General features: G+C 35.8%; 1 protein-coding gene across 1 annotated transcript in view; it reads right to left on the bottom strand.

Annotated features, from left to right (window-relative positions):
• HDAC9 (histone deacetylase 9) overlaps positions 1-19,288 on the bottom strand; it is a 910,451-nt gene that overhangs the window by 246,510 nt on the left and 644,653 nt on the right. Inside the window, 2 exon segments of the mRNA XM_055314616.1 lie at positions 483-532; positions 4,590-4,710. Of these exon segments, the coding sequence (XP_055170591.1) occupies positions 483-532; positions 4,590-4,710 (171 nt within the window).

Below are 19,288 nucleotides of genomic sequence, written 5' to 3'. Positions count from 1 at the left end.
TTGTTAATTACTGAAGCCAAAAATGGCCCCAGGGGTTCACAAACAAAACGTGCCAAAATGCAAAGCACTTTGTGAAGTTTATGCTATTTTCATCAAGAATACAATGTACTTGCATACTCAGTGTGACTCTACTGAGTACTGAATTCTGCTGCAAAACTGTTAAACCTCTTGCGTTACCTTTTCTTCAGCTACCTAAGTTAGCAAAACTAGTTTATGGAGATGTTATCTGTGCAATCACACAGAACCCTAGAGTAAGAAGAGTCCCACACTTGGATTAATTCATTGTGTCACCATCTTGAATTTCTTAATAAATTTTGAGCATGGGGATCTGCATTTTCATTGGGAATTGAGTCCTATAAATTATGTAGCTAATCCTGAAGTCTAGGATAAGTTTTACTGAGAAACAGCATGAACAGATAAATTAAAGGAGATATTTTTGACAAGTTATGTTATTTAAAAGCAGTAAAAAAACTCATACTTACCCCAAGTCCACCACAAGGTAATGAAGAAAAAATCTTTTGAGAGGTGTCACCTACACATTAAGAAGATATAAAAAAATATATATATATATCAATTGGGAATACAATCATGATTTTTAAAATTTGAGTGTTTATTAACATGCAATATGTCACATAGTATTTATCATTTGATTTAGAAGAAAATTAATCAAATTTTATACAGGTAAGAGCTCAAAGCAAATGATATTACGTGTAGATTCTATTGCCTTACTTGAACAAACACATACCTATGAAATTTGAGTCTCAAAAGTTTTTTTAGCTTCCCTACAATCATTTACTATATGACATCTTTTTTTATATATACTTTACTTAAGATAACTCAGCTATTCTGAGTTATCACTCTAAAGTGATGTGTTAAGCCACAAGTTTTTGAAAAGCAGTTATTTTTTAAATGTTTTAAATATTTAAGCATCTATTTAAATTTCAGACTTATTCTTAATTTCTCCTTCAGATATAACTAAGACAAAGTTTACTATAAGCTTCTTCAAAATCTACATTTTTAAACAAACAAATCAGAAAACACTATAGAAAGGATAACCCTTTTGGGAAATCTATATAATACAAATAGAAATATATCTTTTTTAAAATATGTACCAAATTCTTGCTTGCATCTGTCTCTTAGAATTGATATTTCATGGAATTTTTAATCATTTTTTACCTGCATTTTAATTTTCTACATTATCTACCACATTTAATAGAGAAAACAAAAATATTCACTCCTAAACCTCCCTGCAAAGTAATTAAAGGAAAAGGCAATGGTCATTTCTGTCCCAATTTATTTGTTGTATTGATGATCAATGAAACAAATAATGATGAAAATTGAAAATAGGTTTGTGGCAAACTTCACATGTCATGTCAGTAAAGTCTATCTAGATTTTGTTGTCAAAGAGCACTTATTTTGTGAATAATAAATTGTTTGGGTTGAGTTTTCAAATGCAATTGCTAATGGATGGGAAATGATAAAGCAAATGTAATCGCAAATGAAAAAATAAGACATCTTGGGGTGCCTGGGTGGCTCAGTGGTTGAGAGGCTGCCTTCAGCTCAGGGCATGATCCTGGTGTCCTGGGATTGAATCCTGCATCAGGCTCCCTACAGGGAGCCTGCTTCTCCCTCTCCCTATGTCTCTGCCTCTCTCTCTCTGTGTCTCTCATGAATAAATAAATAAAACCTTAAAAAAAAAGACATCTCATTACATATAAGGATGAGGGGAAAAAAGATGAGAAATCAACAGAAAAAAATATGGAAATCTTGGAAAAATGTTAAAATTGGAATAATGACATCAGTAAAAAATACATGAGAAAATTTATGGACAGCTTTGAGAAAAGCAAAGTTTTCTTAAGTGGTTGTTGCTCATAACAAAGATATTTCTGTATTCTTAACTATTTTGCAAGGATGAAATAAAATATCTTAAATATTTTGCAAGGATGAAATTAAAATACATAGTAATATTTTAATGTCTGAATTCTTCATTCCGCAACCAATAAAAAGGGATTAAAGGTAATATTGCAATGTAATAAAGTAAATTTAAAGTACTTTTAAAAAATTATTAAACTCTAAGAGAATAAGTAAAATAAATAAGCTGTTTAAGAATTTTTAATAATGTCTATAATAATAAAAACAGCCTAATAATCAATAATTTAAATTTAGTAATGTGTAAAAAATTTTTAATTCACTGAATTAATTGGGTTTATTTTTTAATAACGCTCTATTATCTTATCCATGGATTCATATCTGGCTAGCCACAAGAAAATGGTAACTGGTAGTAAGAACGACAGGAATATTAATGTAAAAAAAAAAAACGTGCACCAGAAATGACTGGAGAAAATGTATTTAAACTGTCACCTTACAGAGTCTAGAGTATTTAAGGAGATAAATGGCACCTATTTTCAAAACTAATCATTTTATAAGTTATCAATGTCTTTTAAAATGCAAAGACTGATAGGCCTGGTCATAATGAACCTTTATTTAAATCCTTCCCTCTAACTCCAGGACTTAACTATCAAAAACTGTAATATCATTTTAACTCAGAAAATCATACAGTTGAATGAATTTCAATTAAATGTGTGTGCACAATGACGGGTACCAATCACTGCCCACATCTGTACTGGAAGGGACTGAGGTAAAAAAGGAAGTATGGAAGTGAAAGAAAGGGATAAAGAAAGGGAAAATATCTTGATGATTATAAATTTCTATATATTTGCATATGCGAGCTTCAATCTGGTCTTTTAGATATAAGTACAAAGCCACAAAAATTCAAATTTTCTTCAAAGAAGAAAAATTTTGAAATTAAAATTAAAAAATAAAATTAAAATTTGAATTAAGGAAAACCAGCTAAGTTTCTGGATTCACAAGAGAAAATGATGTAGTTCAGAGGTGTTATGAAAGTTGAATTTAGGTGCACCTGGGTAGTTCAGTCATTCAAGTGTCTGCTTTCAGCTCAGATCATGATCCCAAGGTCCTGCGATGCAGCCTCACTTAGGTTCCCTGCTCAGTGAGGAGGCCTGCTTCTTCCTCTCCCTCTGCCCCCCTCCTCTCACCACTCATGTGCATGCTCTCTCTGATAAATAAATAAAATTTCCCCCAAAAGAGTTGAAATTAGTGCTTAAAATCAGTATCTAACAATGCAACATCCATGTTTATCTTTAATCACATAGCCTGTGCACAATACTAAAGTTGCCGCACTGATCCCTAAGAGGTGCCTATGGAACTCCTTATGTGTATCTAAAGCTAACTCTAAAATTATCAACTGTGCTTTTGTGGTTTTTTTTTAAAGATTACTTATTTATTTATTTGAGAGAGTTAGTGGGCACACAAGGTCGGGGAGGGGTAGAAGGAGAAGGAAAGAATCTGGAGCAGGCTTCATTCATGTTGAACAAAGAGCCCAACAGGGGGCTTAATCTCACCAGCCTCAGATCATGACCTGAGCCAAAACCAAGATTTGGATGCTTAACCCAGTGAGCCACCCAGGAACTCCCATATATTTCGTTTTGAACTGTTTAGGACCAATTAATCCATTTAGAAATAGTATTGAATTAGGTGAAAGAGTTCAATACTTTGGATCTGACACAATAGGTTTATTTGAAAGGGACAAGAAAAAGCCCTAAAATGCCCTTTGAGTTAAAATACTTAAAACATGATCCTTATGGCATGCGTTGCCATGTTGCGTATTGTTATTCCATTATAAAATATTAATGAATTTAATATAATGAATTGCTTCAGCTAAAATATGGTTTTGTTACAAACTGTTTTCTTAAATCTGTTATTTCTATCACTGATATAAAGTTATGTAAAGCTCTGCAATGTAAATTTTACTTTAAAATCTGATGGCAAATGTTTGAAAAATTATATAATAATTAAAAATTATATTTATTAGTTTTCTACTTCTGCCATCTACTTTACTATTTAATTCCATAGTTAAGGCATGCATTAGACACATTATACCAAGATTTAAAATGCAGGTGCCTGGCTGGCTCAGTTGGAAGAGCACGCAACTCTTGATCTTGGGGTTCTGAGTGTGAGCCCCACACTGGGTATAGAGATTACTCAAAAAATAATAAACTTTTTTAAAAATGTAATCTTACTGTAAAATGCAGTGTTCTAGGCATAGTAATAAGGAGTTTTAACTTAAAGTAAGTTGGTACCATGCCCTTCGTTTGTTAAGGTCATAGAAAAAAAAAAGGAACTAAAAACACAAAAGAATTGGAAAGGTGAAGATAAACTTGCATAAAGAATGTGAAAACCTTTTTTTCTTTTAGTTTAAAAATGTAAACAAACAAACTCAACAATGCATCCATCCCTATAGGCTAAAACATAGTGAACAAAATTCTATTCAAATAAGAAAGTTAATATAAAAGTAAACATCATGGAACTTGCATTGTCATTTTTTCTAATGCAAGATTTTCTTAATCTACATTGACTTTTATTGTAAACGACTCATTCCACAGAGCAATGCTGTTGGAAAAGCTGATTTTTTATAACACTGCTTGCCAAGTATTTTGAACTGACAACAGCACTGACTAATGATAGTGCTGGAATGTGCAGTTCTCAGTAGAATGGAGACCTGTACAGACCTAGGAGTGTCCTGGGGTCCAGCTTCTGTCCATCCAGGGGGTTGGTGCCATACAACAGTGAGTGATGTTCAGAATGAACAAGCTGAATTTCCTCCAGGCTGGCTTTTCGACCTTGAATTCGCTGAAAGAAAACAGCAGAAGCCTACAGTATTCCACTGACAACATTTAAAAGAAAGTAAGACCCAAGTCACACTTTTAAGATGACTAACAATGAACCAAGTTTAATCATTCAGGAATGTGACACCAATTTGCTTAGTAAAGTACCATAAGAACATTTGGAAAATGAGTGTGTATGTAAAGTTCAGATTCTAAGGATTGCTTATGCCTAACTGGGCAACTGACATAAAACATATTTTTTGGCATAAAAAAATAAATCTGTAACAAAAAATGTAATAGTTAACTCCTTTGTAAAAGTATCAGCTTAACAGTAAATAGGGGCTAAAAAAAATAAAAGACAACAGAAGAAACAGGGGCTACTGTTTAGCTGAGAATTAAATTCATTAAAATCTTATTTTACACTCACCTATAGAAGTTGTTAGAACAAATTCTTTATGATTTCTTAAAGAACATAAGTAAGTACCGATACATTTTATTGTATTTGATTATCACAAAAATGCTGATCACTTCATGTGTTTGCACTTCACAGAACCATTAACCTAGATCAATGTTACTCAAAGAGTATCCTATGGTGTCAGTAACATTTCAGCAACTGTTCATGAACTGTCTGTGATGAGGTCTATACAGAAATTCAGAGTAAATATTTAGAAATCTTCATAGTGATTGGACAGACTATTTTTATGTCTATTGAATCTAATATAATCTTGGGTGTCTTCAATTTTTATTTTATTTTTATAGTAATTTAATGTATTTTATAAAACCATTAGTCTGGGACAGAATAGAAATTAAACAAAACCAAAAACTGCTGTTTAGCCAGAAATAGTCTGACACACTCTAGACTCAGTCAATATGTTTATGCACATGCTAGGCAGAAAGTTGTACTTCTACTAACAAAGAATGGTACTTCAACAAAGACAAAAGTATACATTAAGTGAAACCTCAGTTAGTCAATATGCAAATTATTCTTCCTGGCCATATTTCTTGGTTGGTATATCTACAAGCCTAATAATATCATGCTGGTATAGGAAGTTAATTAGCCTTACTTTTGAAAATCATTGTGCTTCCTAAAATTAGTCAATATTAACATTTCACTTAAAATATGTAGCACAACCATAGTAAAATTCAAAGAGAATCTGTTCAGGGAATGCTGTCTTTTCATGTTTCTGACCATGGAATCAGCAGTTGACATGGAAACATCAAGAGACAACAACACCTTTATGAAGACCAGGACAATTCCATACTTAAGCTCCCTAGTTTAAGCAGATGTGGTTGTTGTTGATGTTTAAGGGAATAAAAGGCTAGGAAAATCTCAATATACTGATGCTCCCTAGTTTACTGGGTAGAGGGCAGAGCTGTGTTTGTCACAGAAAATAAATCATCATGTCACAGTGAGAGAAGAACGGTCAGAGACCTGAAGGGTAAGAACAAGGTAGCAGGAATGATATAAAACAGAAACTTCTTGACACTGTGCTAATATGTGCCAAGTAAATAAACAAATGCTTATGGGATTTTCTTTGTCACAGCATTGAAGTTCCCTGGTTTTGACATCCAATTTATATTTGTAGAAAACATTTTTTAAAATTTTAGAGGAATTTATATTTATAGAAAACATTTTTAAATCATTCAGCTAAGTGCAGAATGGTGAAATTAAACCAGGTAGATGATGTTGAAAATGAAAGCAAACTTAATGATGGCCATCTGGTCAACCATTGCTCTGATCAATAAACAATCATGTTATTGATATAGATGACTTGCTAGTAAACATTAAATTTGGAAGCATTTATGAAAGATTAGAATAACCGAAGAAAGAGAACAGCAAATAATGAGATAAAATAAGCACAAGAAAGTTCAAAGAAGTATTAAAGGTTAACATTTTAACTGTGAGATTTCAGCTGGTGGAAAATCCCCCAAGATAAACAGTGGTAACTCCATGGTCTGAGTCATCTAAAATTGGAATGAACACAGTACTGGAAACCAGACTGTGGTAACCAGTCTTAGCCCGGCAGAATAATGAACAACATGAAATAATAGGGCTTCCAGCTCTTGTTTCTGTGAGTCTATGAAATCCACAGCCACTGACATTTCACATGCTGATACAGTGAAACATCTATATCTCAAGCAATGTCAGTTCTATAGCTAGCAATCAAACCCACGTTTTGACTACTATCATAAAGTTTCATTGATTTTTTTCCCCTTTCTCTTTTTCTGTAAAGATATTTTTGCAACTCTAAATTGAATTTTTGCCTCTGGCCTAACATTAAATACCATTAATAATAAACATATCTTTATATTTTCATAAACTAGTCCCATATATTTACATACCATACACTTCATGCTTGTCCCAACTCCTTTCTCATCCTCCCACAATCTCACTAGCATTTGTGCTCAATGCTCAATCACACATTTAAAAAATAATCTGCTAATAAAATTTAATTATCGATGGTAGCCCAAATGCTGATAAATCATAAGAGGACACCTGCTGGATCTCGGTTATCACCTTGTGTAGTATCAGTTAAATAAGAATAAGGGTAGGACATTTGGCAAAGCCTATTTAGCACTGACTTACTCTGAAAGTATTCTGCTCTAGTTTACACTCTTGTCCTACCTCTCACTATTAAAATGTAATAATTCCTAAGTTTTACTTTGATTTCTTTCTGCCCCTCCCCTCTCTGCTCCCTTATGGCTCCAAGGAAGTATTTTATCCTGGTTCTTTTTATTATTATAGAGTATATTTCTTAAGAAATAATTACCTAAGTAATGTGAGTGCCCACCTCTGCTTCTATGGATGCTAGACAACAAGACCTACAAAAGAGGATGTACATGTTTCTATAGAAAGGGAGTAGTAAAAACCAACCCAGTAAGAAAAATGTTTCTACCTGGAAAAATTATCTGTCTGGAGAAAGCATGTTTTGAGATTTGTATCTCACAGGGGCACTGCTGTGGGAACTTGGTAGATGACTAAGCTGAAAATTCTGAAATAGCAATAACTTTCCTTCTTTATTAACACATAGAATTTTCTGGAATAATTCCATTTTCTGTCACTTTTATCAGATATCTTAAATTTGTCACATGTAACTTTTCCTCTCAATTTGAGGTTTCCAACAGTTCTCATTTCTGGTATTATCATCAGCAATTTATCATGTTATATGTTTATGCTTAAATATAGATATTTTCATTTAAGCTCTTCCCATATTTTTCTATTTCCTGTGTAGCCTTTGTTCCTTCATTTCTCTCTCATGATGCTCTCCTGAGTCAAAGGTCAACAACATAATGAGTCACGAAATAGGATAAAGTGCTCTGATAATCATAAATTAGGAAGATACTGATTTCCGTTCTCAGAGATACTTAGCATGCAGGATGTCTATCTAAAGTTATCTAGGATTCTGACCAAAAAGGGTTTCTGAGAATTCTGAGTATGTCTGGACACTCAATGCATATAAGGTGTGGCATTCTTCTGGGTCTTTCCTCCTTCAAATCCAAATATAGGTCTTAAATACCTTAAGGCTTAAGAAACAAAGTTTATAGCTCTTCTTTCATCTTATTAGTAAAGAAACCCAATGATATAGGATGTATTCATTATTATATTTAGATTCTCTATGACTTGCATTCAAGCAGTTCTTCTCTGAGAGTAGAAAAGGAATTAATGCGCAGAGGGCCAATTCTCAGTGCTAAGTACCTAGGGTATATGATCTTATTTAGTTCAGAGCCCCAAATAGTCCACATTCAGGTTTGAAGTTTGACCAAAGTTATTTAAAATGACCATATCATTGAGTATCCCAATATACCATGGTTCTTTCCTAAAGAAATAGTCTTTCTGAAATAAAGCCCGTTAATGCAACCTGATTATAGAAGGAATGTTCTGAACACGATCTACAAAGTCATACTGTGACAGGATAAAATTCACTCTACCCACACCCACCCACACACAGAGCACACACACGGTATACATTCATTTTTTTTTTTTCTGCCAAGGAGCAGGGGAAAAAGGAAACAGTTCTATTCCTTCCCCTCCTGTGTTCAAAGCCTGGATTGAGGCCAGTGTCCTAATCAGTTCTCATTGGCCCTGGAGGAATCAGAACCTTTTGTAAAATATAATAAAGGGCATAAAATCATGATAAAATGCATGAAAAAGCAGTGCCTTTGGTTAGGGAACTAGAAATAATTTAGCAGAACAGATGGATTGCATTGGTTTGGTATTATTGAGGACATGAAAGGGCTCATTTTGTGGCAGTTCCAAACTAAGAGAAAATGTCCAACTTAAATTTGACAAGTCAAAGTACCTGCCTCTGCTGGGGGAGACCCCATTTTCTTTAATCATTTTCAAAGTGGTGACATATTAGGGAACAATTTCCCCTGAAATATTTCATTTTCTGAAGATATTTCATCCAGTGTCCCTAAATATAAGGATGCTTTTTTATTTTTTTCTACAAAAATTCATAGGGTTGTAGACTTCAAAAGTTGAAGAATCATAAATGACTTAGGAGTGTCAAAGTTACCTTCTGTTACAAATTCCATACTTAATATTTAATGGATCAGTTCACAGCCTGTTCATTTTTCTTGATACACTTCTCTATTTTAAAATCAAAAATCTGGTCTCATTGCTCATGCCCACATGTACCCACTGGAGTTTGCAAATGCTACAATCGTTTCTTTAAATTTTACATAAAGAATAGTTTCAATCCCCTACCTACAACTGCATTCTTTCCTACTATATATTCCTTGTGGTCTAATAATCATTTCCTTATAAAGAAAGGGGAGTAAAAGAAGGAAAGAGGCAATTAAGCAGACAGGCAGCCCAACAGGCTTGTGGTCCTTTCTGTCAGTCACACAAAAAGAAAATAAGCTACAAGTCAGGAGCCCTGAGTTCTAGGTTGGAGTTCAAGTTGCCAACATATAGTATAACATCCAGTGCTCATCCTGTCAATTGCCCCCCTCAGTGCCCATCACCCAGTCACCCCATCCCCCTGCCCACCTCCCCTTCCACTACCCCTTGTTCATTTCCCAGTTAGGAGTCTCTCATAGTTTGTCTCCCTCTCTGATATTTCCCACTCATTTTCTCTCCTTTCCCCTATAATCCCTTTCACTACTTTTTATATTTCCTGTATGACTGAAACCATATAATAATTGTCCTTCTCCAACTGACTTACTTCACTCAGCATAATACCCTCCAGTTCCATACACGTTGAAGCAAATGGTGGGTATTCGTCATTTCTAATGGCTGAGTAATATTCCACTGTATACACATACCACATCTTCTTTATCCATTTATCTTTCAATGGACACTGAGCCTCCTTCCACAGTTTGGAAGGACATTGGTACTACTGTGGACATTGCTGCTATAAACATTGGGGTGCAAGTGTCTCGGCTTTTCACCGTATCTGTATCTTTGGGGTAAATCTCCAGGAGTGCAATAGTTGGGTCGTAGGGTAGCTCTATTTTTAACTCTTTGAGGAACCTCCACATAGTTTTCCAGAGTGGCTCTACCAGTTCACATTCCCACCAACAGTGCAAGAGGGTTCCCCTTTCTCCACATCCTCTCCAACATTGCTGTTTCTTCTCTTGTTAATTTTCCCCATTCTCACTGGTGTGAGGTGGTATCTCATTGTGGTTTTGATTTGTATTTCCCTGATGGCAAGTGATGCAGAGCATTTCCTCATGTGCCTGTTGGCCATGTGTAGGTCTTCTTCTTCTTCTTTTTTTTTTTTTTAGATTTATTTATTTATTCATGAGAGACACAGATAGAGAGAGAGGCAGAGACACAGGCAGAGGAGAAACAGGCCCCATGCAGGGAGGCCAATGTGGAACTTAATCCCGGGACTCCAGGATCACGCCCTGGGCCAAAGGCAGGTGCTAAACCACCGAGCCACCCAGGGATCCCCCATGTGTAGGTCTTCTTTGGTGAAATTTTTGTTCATGTCTTTTGCCCATTTCCTGATTGGATTGTTTGTTTCTTCACTGTTGAGTTTAAGAAGTTCTTTATAGATCTTGGATACTGGCCCTTTATCTGATAATGTCATTTGCAAATATCTTCTCCCATTCTGTAAGTTATTTTTTAGTTTTGTTGACTGTTTCTCTTGCTGTCAGAAGCTTTTTATCTTGATGAAGTCTCAATAGTTCATTTAGCTTTTGTTTCCCTTGCCTTCATAGATGTATCTTGCAAGAAGTTGCTGTGGCCAAGTTCAAAAAGGATGTTGCCTGTGTTCTCCTCTAGAATTTTGATGGATTCTTGAATCACATTTAGATCTTTCATCCATTTTGAGTTTATCTTTGTGTATGGTGTAAGAGAGTGGTCTAGTTTCATTCTTCTGCACTTGGCTGTCCAATTTTCCCAACACCATTTATTGAAGAGACTGTCCTTTTTCCAATGGATGATCTTTCCTGCTTTTCAAATATTAGTTGACCATAGAGTTGAGGGCCCATTTCTGGGTTCTCCATTCTGTTCCATTGATCTATGTGTCTGTTTTTGTGCCAGTATCACACTGTCTTGATGATCACAGCTTTGTAATACAACCTGAAATCCAGCATTCTGATGCCCCCGGCTCTGGTTTTCTTTTTCAATATTCTCCAGGCTATTAGGGGTCTTTTCTACTTCCACATAAATTTTAAGATTATTTGTTCCAATTATGTGAAAAAGTCCATGGTATTTTGATAGGGATTGCATTGAATGTGTAAATTGCCCTCAGTAGCATAGACATTTTCACAATATTAATTCTTCTAATCCATGAGCATGGAGTATTTTTCCATTTCTTTGTGTCTTCCTCAATTTCTTTCACAAGTGTTCTGTAGTTTATAGGGTACAGATCCTTCACCTCTTTGGTTAGGTTTATTCCTAGGTATCTTATGCTTTTGGGTGCAATTATAAATGGGATTGACTCCTTAATTTCTCTTTCTTCAGTCTCATTGTTAGTGTATAGAAATGCCACTGATTTCTGTGCATTGATTTTGTATCCTGCCACACTGCTGAATTGCTGTATGAGTTCTAGCAATTTTGGGGTGGAGCCTTTTGGGTTTTCTATGTGCAGTATCATGTCATCTGAGAAGAGGGAGAGTTTGACTTCTTTGCCAATTTGAATGCCTTTTATTTCTTTTTGTTGCCTGATTGCTGAGGCTAGGACTTCTAGTACTATGTCGAATAGCAGTGGTGAGAGTGGACCCCCCTGCCGTGTTTCCAATCTTAGGGGCAAGGCTCTCAGTTTTTTCCCACTGAGAATGATATTTGCTGTGGGCTTTTCATAGACAGCTTTTAAGATGCTGAGGAATGTTCCCTCTATCCTACACTCTGAAGAGTTTTGATCAGGAATGGATGCTGTATTTTGTCAAATGCTTTCCCTGAGTCTATTGAGAGGATCATATGGTTCTTGTTTGTTCTCTTGTTGATGTGATCTATCACATTGATTGTTTTACAAGTGTTGAACCAGCCTTGCATCCCAGGGATAAATCCTACTTGGTCATGGTGAATAAGCTTCTTAATGTACTGTTGGATCCTATTGGCTAGTATCTTGCTTAGAATTTTTGCATCTGTGTTCATCAGGGATATTGGTCTGTAATTCTCCTTTTTGGTGGGGTCTTTGTCTGGTTTTGGAATTAAGGTGATGCTGGCCTCATAAAACAAGTTTGGAAGCATTCCATCCCTTCCTATCCTTTGGAACAGCTTTAGTAGAATAGGTATTGTTTCTTCTTTAAATGTTTGATAGAATTCCCCTGGGAAGCCATCTGGGCCCTGGACTTTTGTGTCTTGGGAAGTTTTTGATGACTGATTCAATTTCTTCCATGGTTATTGGCCTGTTCAGGTTTTCTATTTCCTCCTGTTCCAGTTTTGGAAGTTTGTGGTTTTCCAGAAATGTGTCCATTTCTTCTAAATTGCCTAATTTTTGGTGTATAGCTGCTCATAATGTTTTTTTAAATCGTTTGTATTTCCTTAGTATTGGTTGTGGTCTCTCCTCTTTCATTCATGATTTTATTAATTTGAGTCTTTTTTCTTTTTAATAAGGCTGGCTAATGGTTTATCTAGCTTATTAATTCTTTCAAAGAACCAACTCCTGGTTTTGTTGATCTGTTCTAGAGTTCTTCTAATCTCTATTTCATCGAGTTCTGCTCGAATCTCTATTATCTCTCTTCTTCTGATTGGTATAGGTTTTATTTGCTGTTCTTTCTCCAGTTCCTTTATGTGCAAATTTAGTTTGTGTATTTGAGTTTTAACCAATTTTTTGAGAGAGGCTTGTATTGCGATGTATTTCCCTCTTGGACTGCTTTTGCTGTATCCCAAAGACTTTGAACAGTTGTATCTTCATTTTCATTAGTTTCCATGAGTCTTTTTAATTCTTCTCTAATTTCCTGGTTGACTCTTTTGTCTTTTAGTAGGATGCTCTTTAATTTCCACGTGTTTGAGTTTCTTCCAAATTTCTTCTTGTGATTGAGTTCTAGTCTCAAAGCATTGAGGTCTGAAAATATGCAGGGGACAATCCCAATCTTCTAGTATCAGTTGAGACCTGATTTGTGACCCAGTATGTGGTCTATTCTGGAGAAAGTCCCATGTGCACTTGAGAAGAATGTGTATTCAGTTGCATTCTGATGGAAAGTTGTGTATATATTTGTGAAATCCACCTGGTCCAGTTTATCATTTAAAGCCCTTGTTTCTTTGGTGATGTTGTGCTTAGAAAATCTGTCATTTGCAGAAAGTGCCATGTTGAAGTCTCCTACTATTAGTGTATATTATCTAAATATGTCTTTGGCTATTAATTGATTGATAAACTTGGCAGCTCCCACATTAGGGGCATAAAGATTCAGGATTGTTAGGTCTTCTTGTTGGATAGACCCTTGAAGTATGATATAGTGTCCCTCTTCATGTCTTACTACAGTCTTTGGGATAAACTTTAATTGATCTGGTATGAGGATTGCTACCCCTGCTTTCTTTTGAGGACCATTTGAAGGGTAAATGGTTCTCCAACGTTTCAAGCTGGAGGTGTCCTTAGGTCTAAAACGTGTCTCTTACAGACAGAAAATAGATGTGTCTTGCTTTTTTATACAGTCCAAAACCCTGCATCCTTTAATGGGATCATTTAGCCCATTCATGTTCAGAGTAACTATTGAAAGATATGAATTTAGTGTCATCATAATACCTATTCAGTCCCTGTTTTTGTGGATTATTTCTTTGGGTGTCCTCTTTCTTTTACAGGGTCCCCCTTAATATTTCTTGCAGAGCTGGTTTGGTGGTCACATATTCTTTCAGTTTCTGCCTATCTTGGAAGCTCTTTATGTCTCCTTCTATTCTGAATGAGAGCCTTGCTGGATAGAGTATTCTTGGCTGCATGTTCTTCTCATTTAGGACCCTGAATATATCCTGCCAGCCCTTTCTGGCCTGCCAGGTCTTGGTGGAGAGGTCTGCTGTTAATCTAATATTTCTCGCCATATAAGTTAAGAAATTCTTGTCTCTCGCTGTTAAGGATTTTCTCTTTGTCTTTGGAATTTACAAGTTTCACTATTAAATGTTAAGGTGTTGAATGGTTTTATTGATTTGGGGGGAGACCTCTCTATCTTCTGGATCTGAATGCCTGTTTCCCTCTCCAAATTAGGGAAGTTCTCTGCTATGATTTGTTCAAATATGCTTTCTGACCCTCTCTCTGTCCCTCTCGGCGTTTTCTAGAACTCCAATTATACATAGATTCTTCCTTCTGAGGCTATCATTTATTTCCCTTAAACTTTCCTCATGGTCTTTTGTTTTTCTTTTTTCCTTATCTTCCTTCCTTGCCATCAACTTGTCTTCTATGTCACTCACTCTTTCTTCCACCTCATTAACCCTCACCATTAGGACCTCCAGTTTGGATTGCATCTCATTTAATTGATTTTTAATTTTTGCCTGATTAGATCTAAATTCTGCAGTCATGAAGTCTCTTGAATCCTTTATGCTTTTTTCCAGAGTCACAGTAGCTTTATAATTGTGCTTCTGAATTGGCTTTCTGACATGGAATTGTAATCCATACTCTGTAACTCTGTGGCAGAGAGTACTGTTTATGATTCTTTCTTTTTGTGGTGAATTCTTCCTTCTAGTCATTTTGCTCAGTACAGAGTGGCTGTATGAGTGGAATGCATCAAGAATATCAACCACGACCTAAGTAAATTTCACCCTATATGATTCTGACGAGGTCAGAGACCAAAAATGAAAACAAAGATCAGAACAAAATAAAACAAAAGGACCACTAAAGTGTAAAACAAATTTTAAATGAAAGTAGTAAAAATAAAAGGCCAAGAATTCCAAAGAAGAAGAGAAAAAAGTAAAAGTAAAGAGAAAAAAAAAAAGAAAAGAAAAGAAAGAAAAAAGGGGTGGGGGCTGGGAGATGATGGTGGTGAAGAAGTTGTAGTGGAGAGAGAATATAGTCTACCTGAGGGGTCCTAGAAGGTGATCCTTTTGGTTCTGAGTGTATTAATTCTGTATGTAGAAGATGCTCAGTCCCAAATTTATATAAACCAGCAATACTTGTAGAAAACCCCAGCACTGACCACCAAAACACAAATGAATAAAAGGGGGGGGGGCAGAATGGGAATGAGGAATCTCACAGAATGAACCAGCATGGTATACCACTTGGTTCTGGGGGCATGCTGGTCATGTTTTAGAAGGTATTAACTTCCACCATTGTAGAACAAAATGGAGCAAAGAAAACAAACAAACAAAAACATATCTCCAATATCTCCCAGAATTGAACTGAGTATGTTGAAGGGAATCGAGAAGTGGAAAATACAACTAAGACATGTAATTGTAGAAATATGAAAGTCAAAAAGGAAGAAACTTAAGAATGAATAGGTGCTAAAATATTGTAGTTAAGGTGGGGAAAGAGAAAACATAATGGAAATTTACAGTCTGATATAAAAACGAGTTGTACTGGAAAAAGGGGGAGAAAAAGGAGGGGTACCCTCTAGTTCTTAAATCCCTCGACTTCCCCTGGAGATTTCCAGCAGGGAGCAGCCCCCTCCCCCAGAGCTGCAGCCTGAGCTGCTCCCCAGGCCCCACCGGTGGCACTCCAGTCCTTTACCGAACTCGGCCCATGGTGTGTGGGGCACTTTCCCCCGGGGCACCCTTCCTCTGTTAGTGACCCCGGGAGCCTGGGAGCTCCACTGCCCCTCCTGGGATCCTGCCTGGTTTCCCTGCTAAGCACCTTTCAGTTCCGGAAGAACCCAGTGCAGATTTTTAATAAAGTTCCTGCTTCTCTGGCCCTGCGCTTTCCTGTCCCAGAGGCTCTCATGGCCTTCCTTAGCCTGGCTCCTCCACTTGATTCTTTTTTATTTTATTTTTTCCCGCCTTCCTTCCTTGCTAGAAGCAAAAACCCTTCTCTCTGTAGCGTTCCAGCTGTTCTCTCTTTAAACCTCAGGTCGAATTCGTAGGTGTTCAGGATAATTTGAAAGTTATCTAGGTAAGTAGGTGGGGCCGGGGAGGTGAGGACCCTGCTCCTCTACCATCATGCCCCACCGGCCTCACTATGTGAAGTCATCTTATACACAAAAATTCAACAAAATATCCATTAAAGATTTGCCTCAAGTAAGCAAATATAATAATTGGGGAAATAAATCAGTATGGCTGAGGAAAGAGAAGAGATCTCACTATGAAGATCATCAAAAAATACTAGCTATTCTTCAAAGCCAATTTCTTATATGTTTAATCATAATTGAAAATATGAATATTTTTTGAAAAATATGAATATTCTTACACTATGATAATTTCAAAATAATGAACACTTTCTCCAATTTTTATGTTTGTGTATCAAACTTATGAATTAATATTATCTTTGTTTCTGTTACTCTCCCATCTCCAACTACTTGACTCCATTCACCTTTTTGTCTCTACCTCGTTAAGCTTATGTTAAGAAGCTGAGTTTCTGTTGCAGTGATTTTTAACATTATCTGCACCTCAGAATCAGCTGTGAAAGTTTAAAAGGTATTGTTGCAGGGTGCTACCTCCAGAGCTTCTGGTTAACTTTGTCTGGGGACAGCCTAGGCATCTTGATAGTTAGAACCATCCCATGGATTTTAATGGGCATCCTAGGTACAGAAATATAGGTTAGAGGGAGCTGTCCATTCTTTCTGCTCTTTAATGAATTCAGGATACTAACACTCTACTGACCCACATTTCAGACTAAAGAGTAGTTTCAATAAATGGTTATCACAGCAAAGGTTGGGAAGTAAAAAGGATCTGTTCTTCAAAACAAGTGCTTCTACTTGCTTGTAAAACTACTTGATTCCTTCATTACAATTTATTTAAAAATATTTCAGGTGCATAGAGCAATTGTAAAAGCACTTCAGAGAAACAGCAAATCCCATTCATTAATAAAGGTCTAAGTGGCAAAAAGTACACATACTATATATATTTTAACATTTGATTTTCACCCATTTCAAAACCAAAAGCAACTGCAAGTGCATTACGCTCATCAAAAAGTAAGGGAAAATGTTACCGTTTAGTGTAATTGCTCAATATTGATGATTTTATGTGACTGAATCTTCTACATTATAATTATTTTGTAAACAACTGTAAATGAACATTTAAATGGTTTGGGTTAAAGCAATGATTTTTTTTAAGATTTTTTATTTATTAGACAGAGAGAGAAAGAGACAGAGAGGCAGAGACACAGGAGAGAGAGAAGCTGGCTCCATGCAAGGATCCTGATGTGGGACTCGATCCCAGGTCTCCAGGACCAGGTCCCTGGGTTGAGGGCAGCACTAAACTGCTGAGCCACCTGGGCTGCCCTAAAGTGCTGATTTTTAAAACAGTAATTAGATATAAAACAAATTTTGTCAAAATAAATATTTTGTATTACTTTAGCACTGCAATTTTCAGATGGTCAAAAAACATGTGACTATTCATTTTTGTTAATAAGCTTAATACTGCTGTTTAAAAAACTCCTGTACCACTTTCCAAATGGACTCGGAAGAGCAAACTATTTTATTTCCTTTTGTTGGTTGTTTTCCACATTAATCCTTCCTTCTTTGCAGAAATAAAAATTAAAACAAAAAATTCTAAATCACCTTAATTGTAATTACATGCTACACAAGTACTTTTAATGTATTTATCTGCCTAAGTCCACTCTACTATGATATAAAAATTTCTGTCAGAATAATGACATAATGTACCCTGGTTTACTCATCTCATCTAGGTCATATGTACGGCTTCTCAAAACTGTCATTCCTTTAGAGATAATTCACAAGACTCCTTGTTTGAATCTCTTATTGCTTTGCGGTTAGATTCTCAGACACAAACACACACACAAAATGTTCTACAAACTAAACAAAACAGTTATGTGCTGCCATCTAGTTAGATTAGTCTATAAAACAAATGTTTAATTGAATTAACTTGCAATAGTTAGCTCTACTTTGTAGCACTGATGTCAGAAAACCTGCACATTCCAAAAGTATTTCTCCAAAGAGTATTATATTTTCCTTATTTAGATTTTCAAAAGGTCTTTTAAAATCACCTGTCATGTGCAGGAAAAGTGTGGGACCCTAGCCTTAAGTTCCCTGGCATCTTAAGATTTTATATTAAATCTGCTCTCTACTTTTCTCATTGGAACTGCTGAGGAAGTCCCAGAAGGGGCAACAGTAGCTTCGGTTCAGGTCCCAGAATTGTTTTGTAATTACTTTGTTTTGGCACTTGAATAAAAGAGTTAAACATTTCAGCACAGTATGTTGCTTATGGTTTTTACTTATGAATTAAGTGAAACAAAGTTATTCAATATTAGTCACAAAGAGCCAATGCAAATTCCACATAATATGTAATCCAACAAAAGCATTATAAAATGTTATTATTCTCAAAACAAATGTGAGAGCAAGCAAATGTCTGTGGGTGGCTTGGTGGGGCTGAGAGTCATGAACACTTCTGGAAAAACAACTGCAAGTGCATTTCTAACAGATGATGGGTCATTCTCTGTGATTTTTCAAGCACAGAAAAGCACATTCTTTTCTTCAGGGCATACACATTTTAGAGACCTGGCTACCTAATCAAAGGGCTTGTTCCTGAAGAGGACACCAAATGATCCCTCCAGATCGATTTTTTATGGTGACAAGAAAGCTGCTGATTTTGCTTTTTGCTCCCAACAGAATCACTAAATATGAATGATTCAATAGGGGAAAAAATTAAATAGTACTGGCACGAAGGACTACTAACCACCTCAACTTTTAAAAAACAGTGCCACGTCATGCCAAAAGAAGTTAACCCACGTAACCACTGTAATCTAATATAATGAAGACTAATGTTTTCTCTGGCTGCTAATCAGGACTACTAAGCACAACCAATTTACACTATAGCTCACAAAATAAATAGCAGTATGTTTACTAAACATCCTAAAAATTTCATCTACTCTTAACCGAAGAAAGTGTTACATTCCAAATAAACTCCTTAGCCATCTAATTTCATATGATATCAGAGCTGGAAAAGATCCTAGCAAATATCCGCCTAAGAGCCTCATCTTACACATGGGAAACCAAAGATCAGTAAGGTTAAATGATTTGACAACAGTATACAGATAATTAATGGCAGGACTAAGGTCAAATCTAATGTTGAGCAATAACCCATGAAATAATCCATTTTGATTAATTTTTTC

The sequence above is a fragment of the Nyctereutes procyonoides genome, unplaced genomic scaffold (assembly GCF_905146905.1).
Source record: "Nyctereutes procyonoides isolate TBG_1078 unplaced genomic scaffold, NYPRO_anot_genome, whole genome shotgun sequence".
Lineage (NCBI taxonomy): Eukaryota > Metazoa > Chordata > Mammalia > Carnivora > Canidae > Nyctereutes > Nyctereutes procyonoides.
Note: the sequence above shows the minus strand (reverse complement) of the source record. Positions and strands in the feature narration are given on the sequence as shown.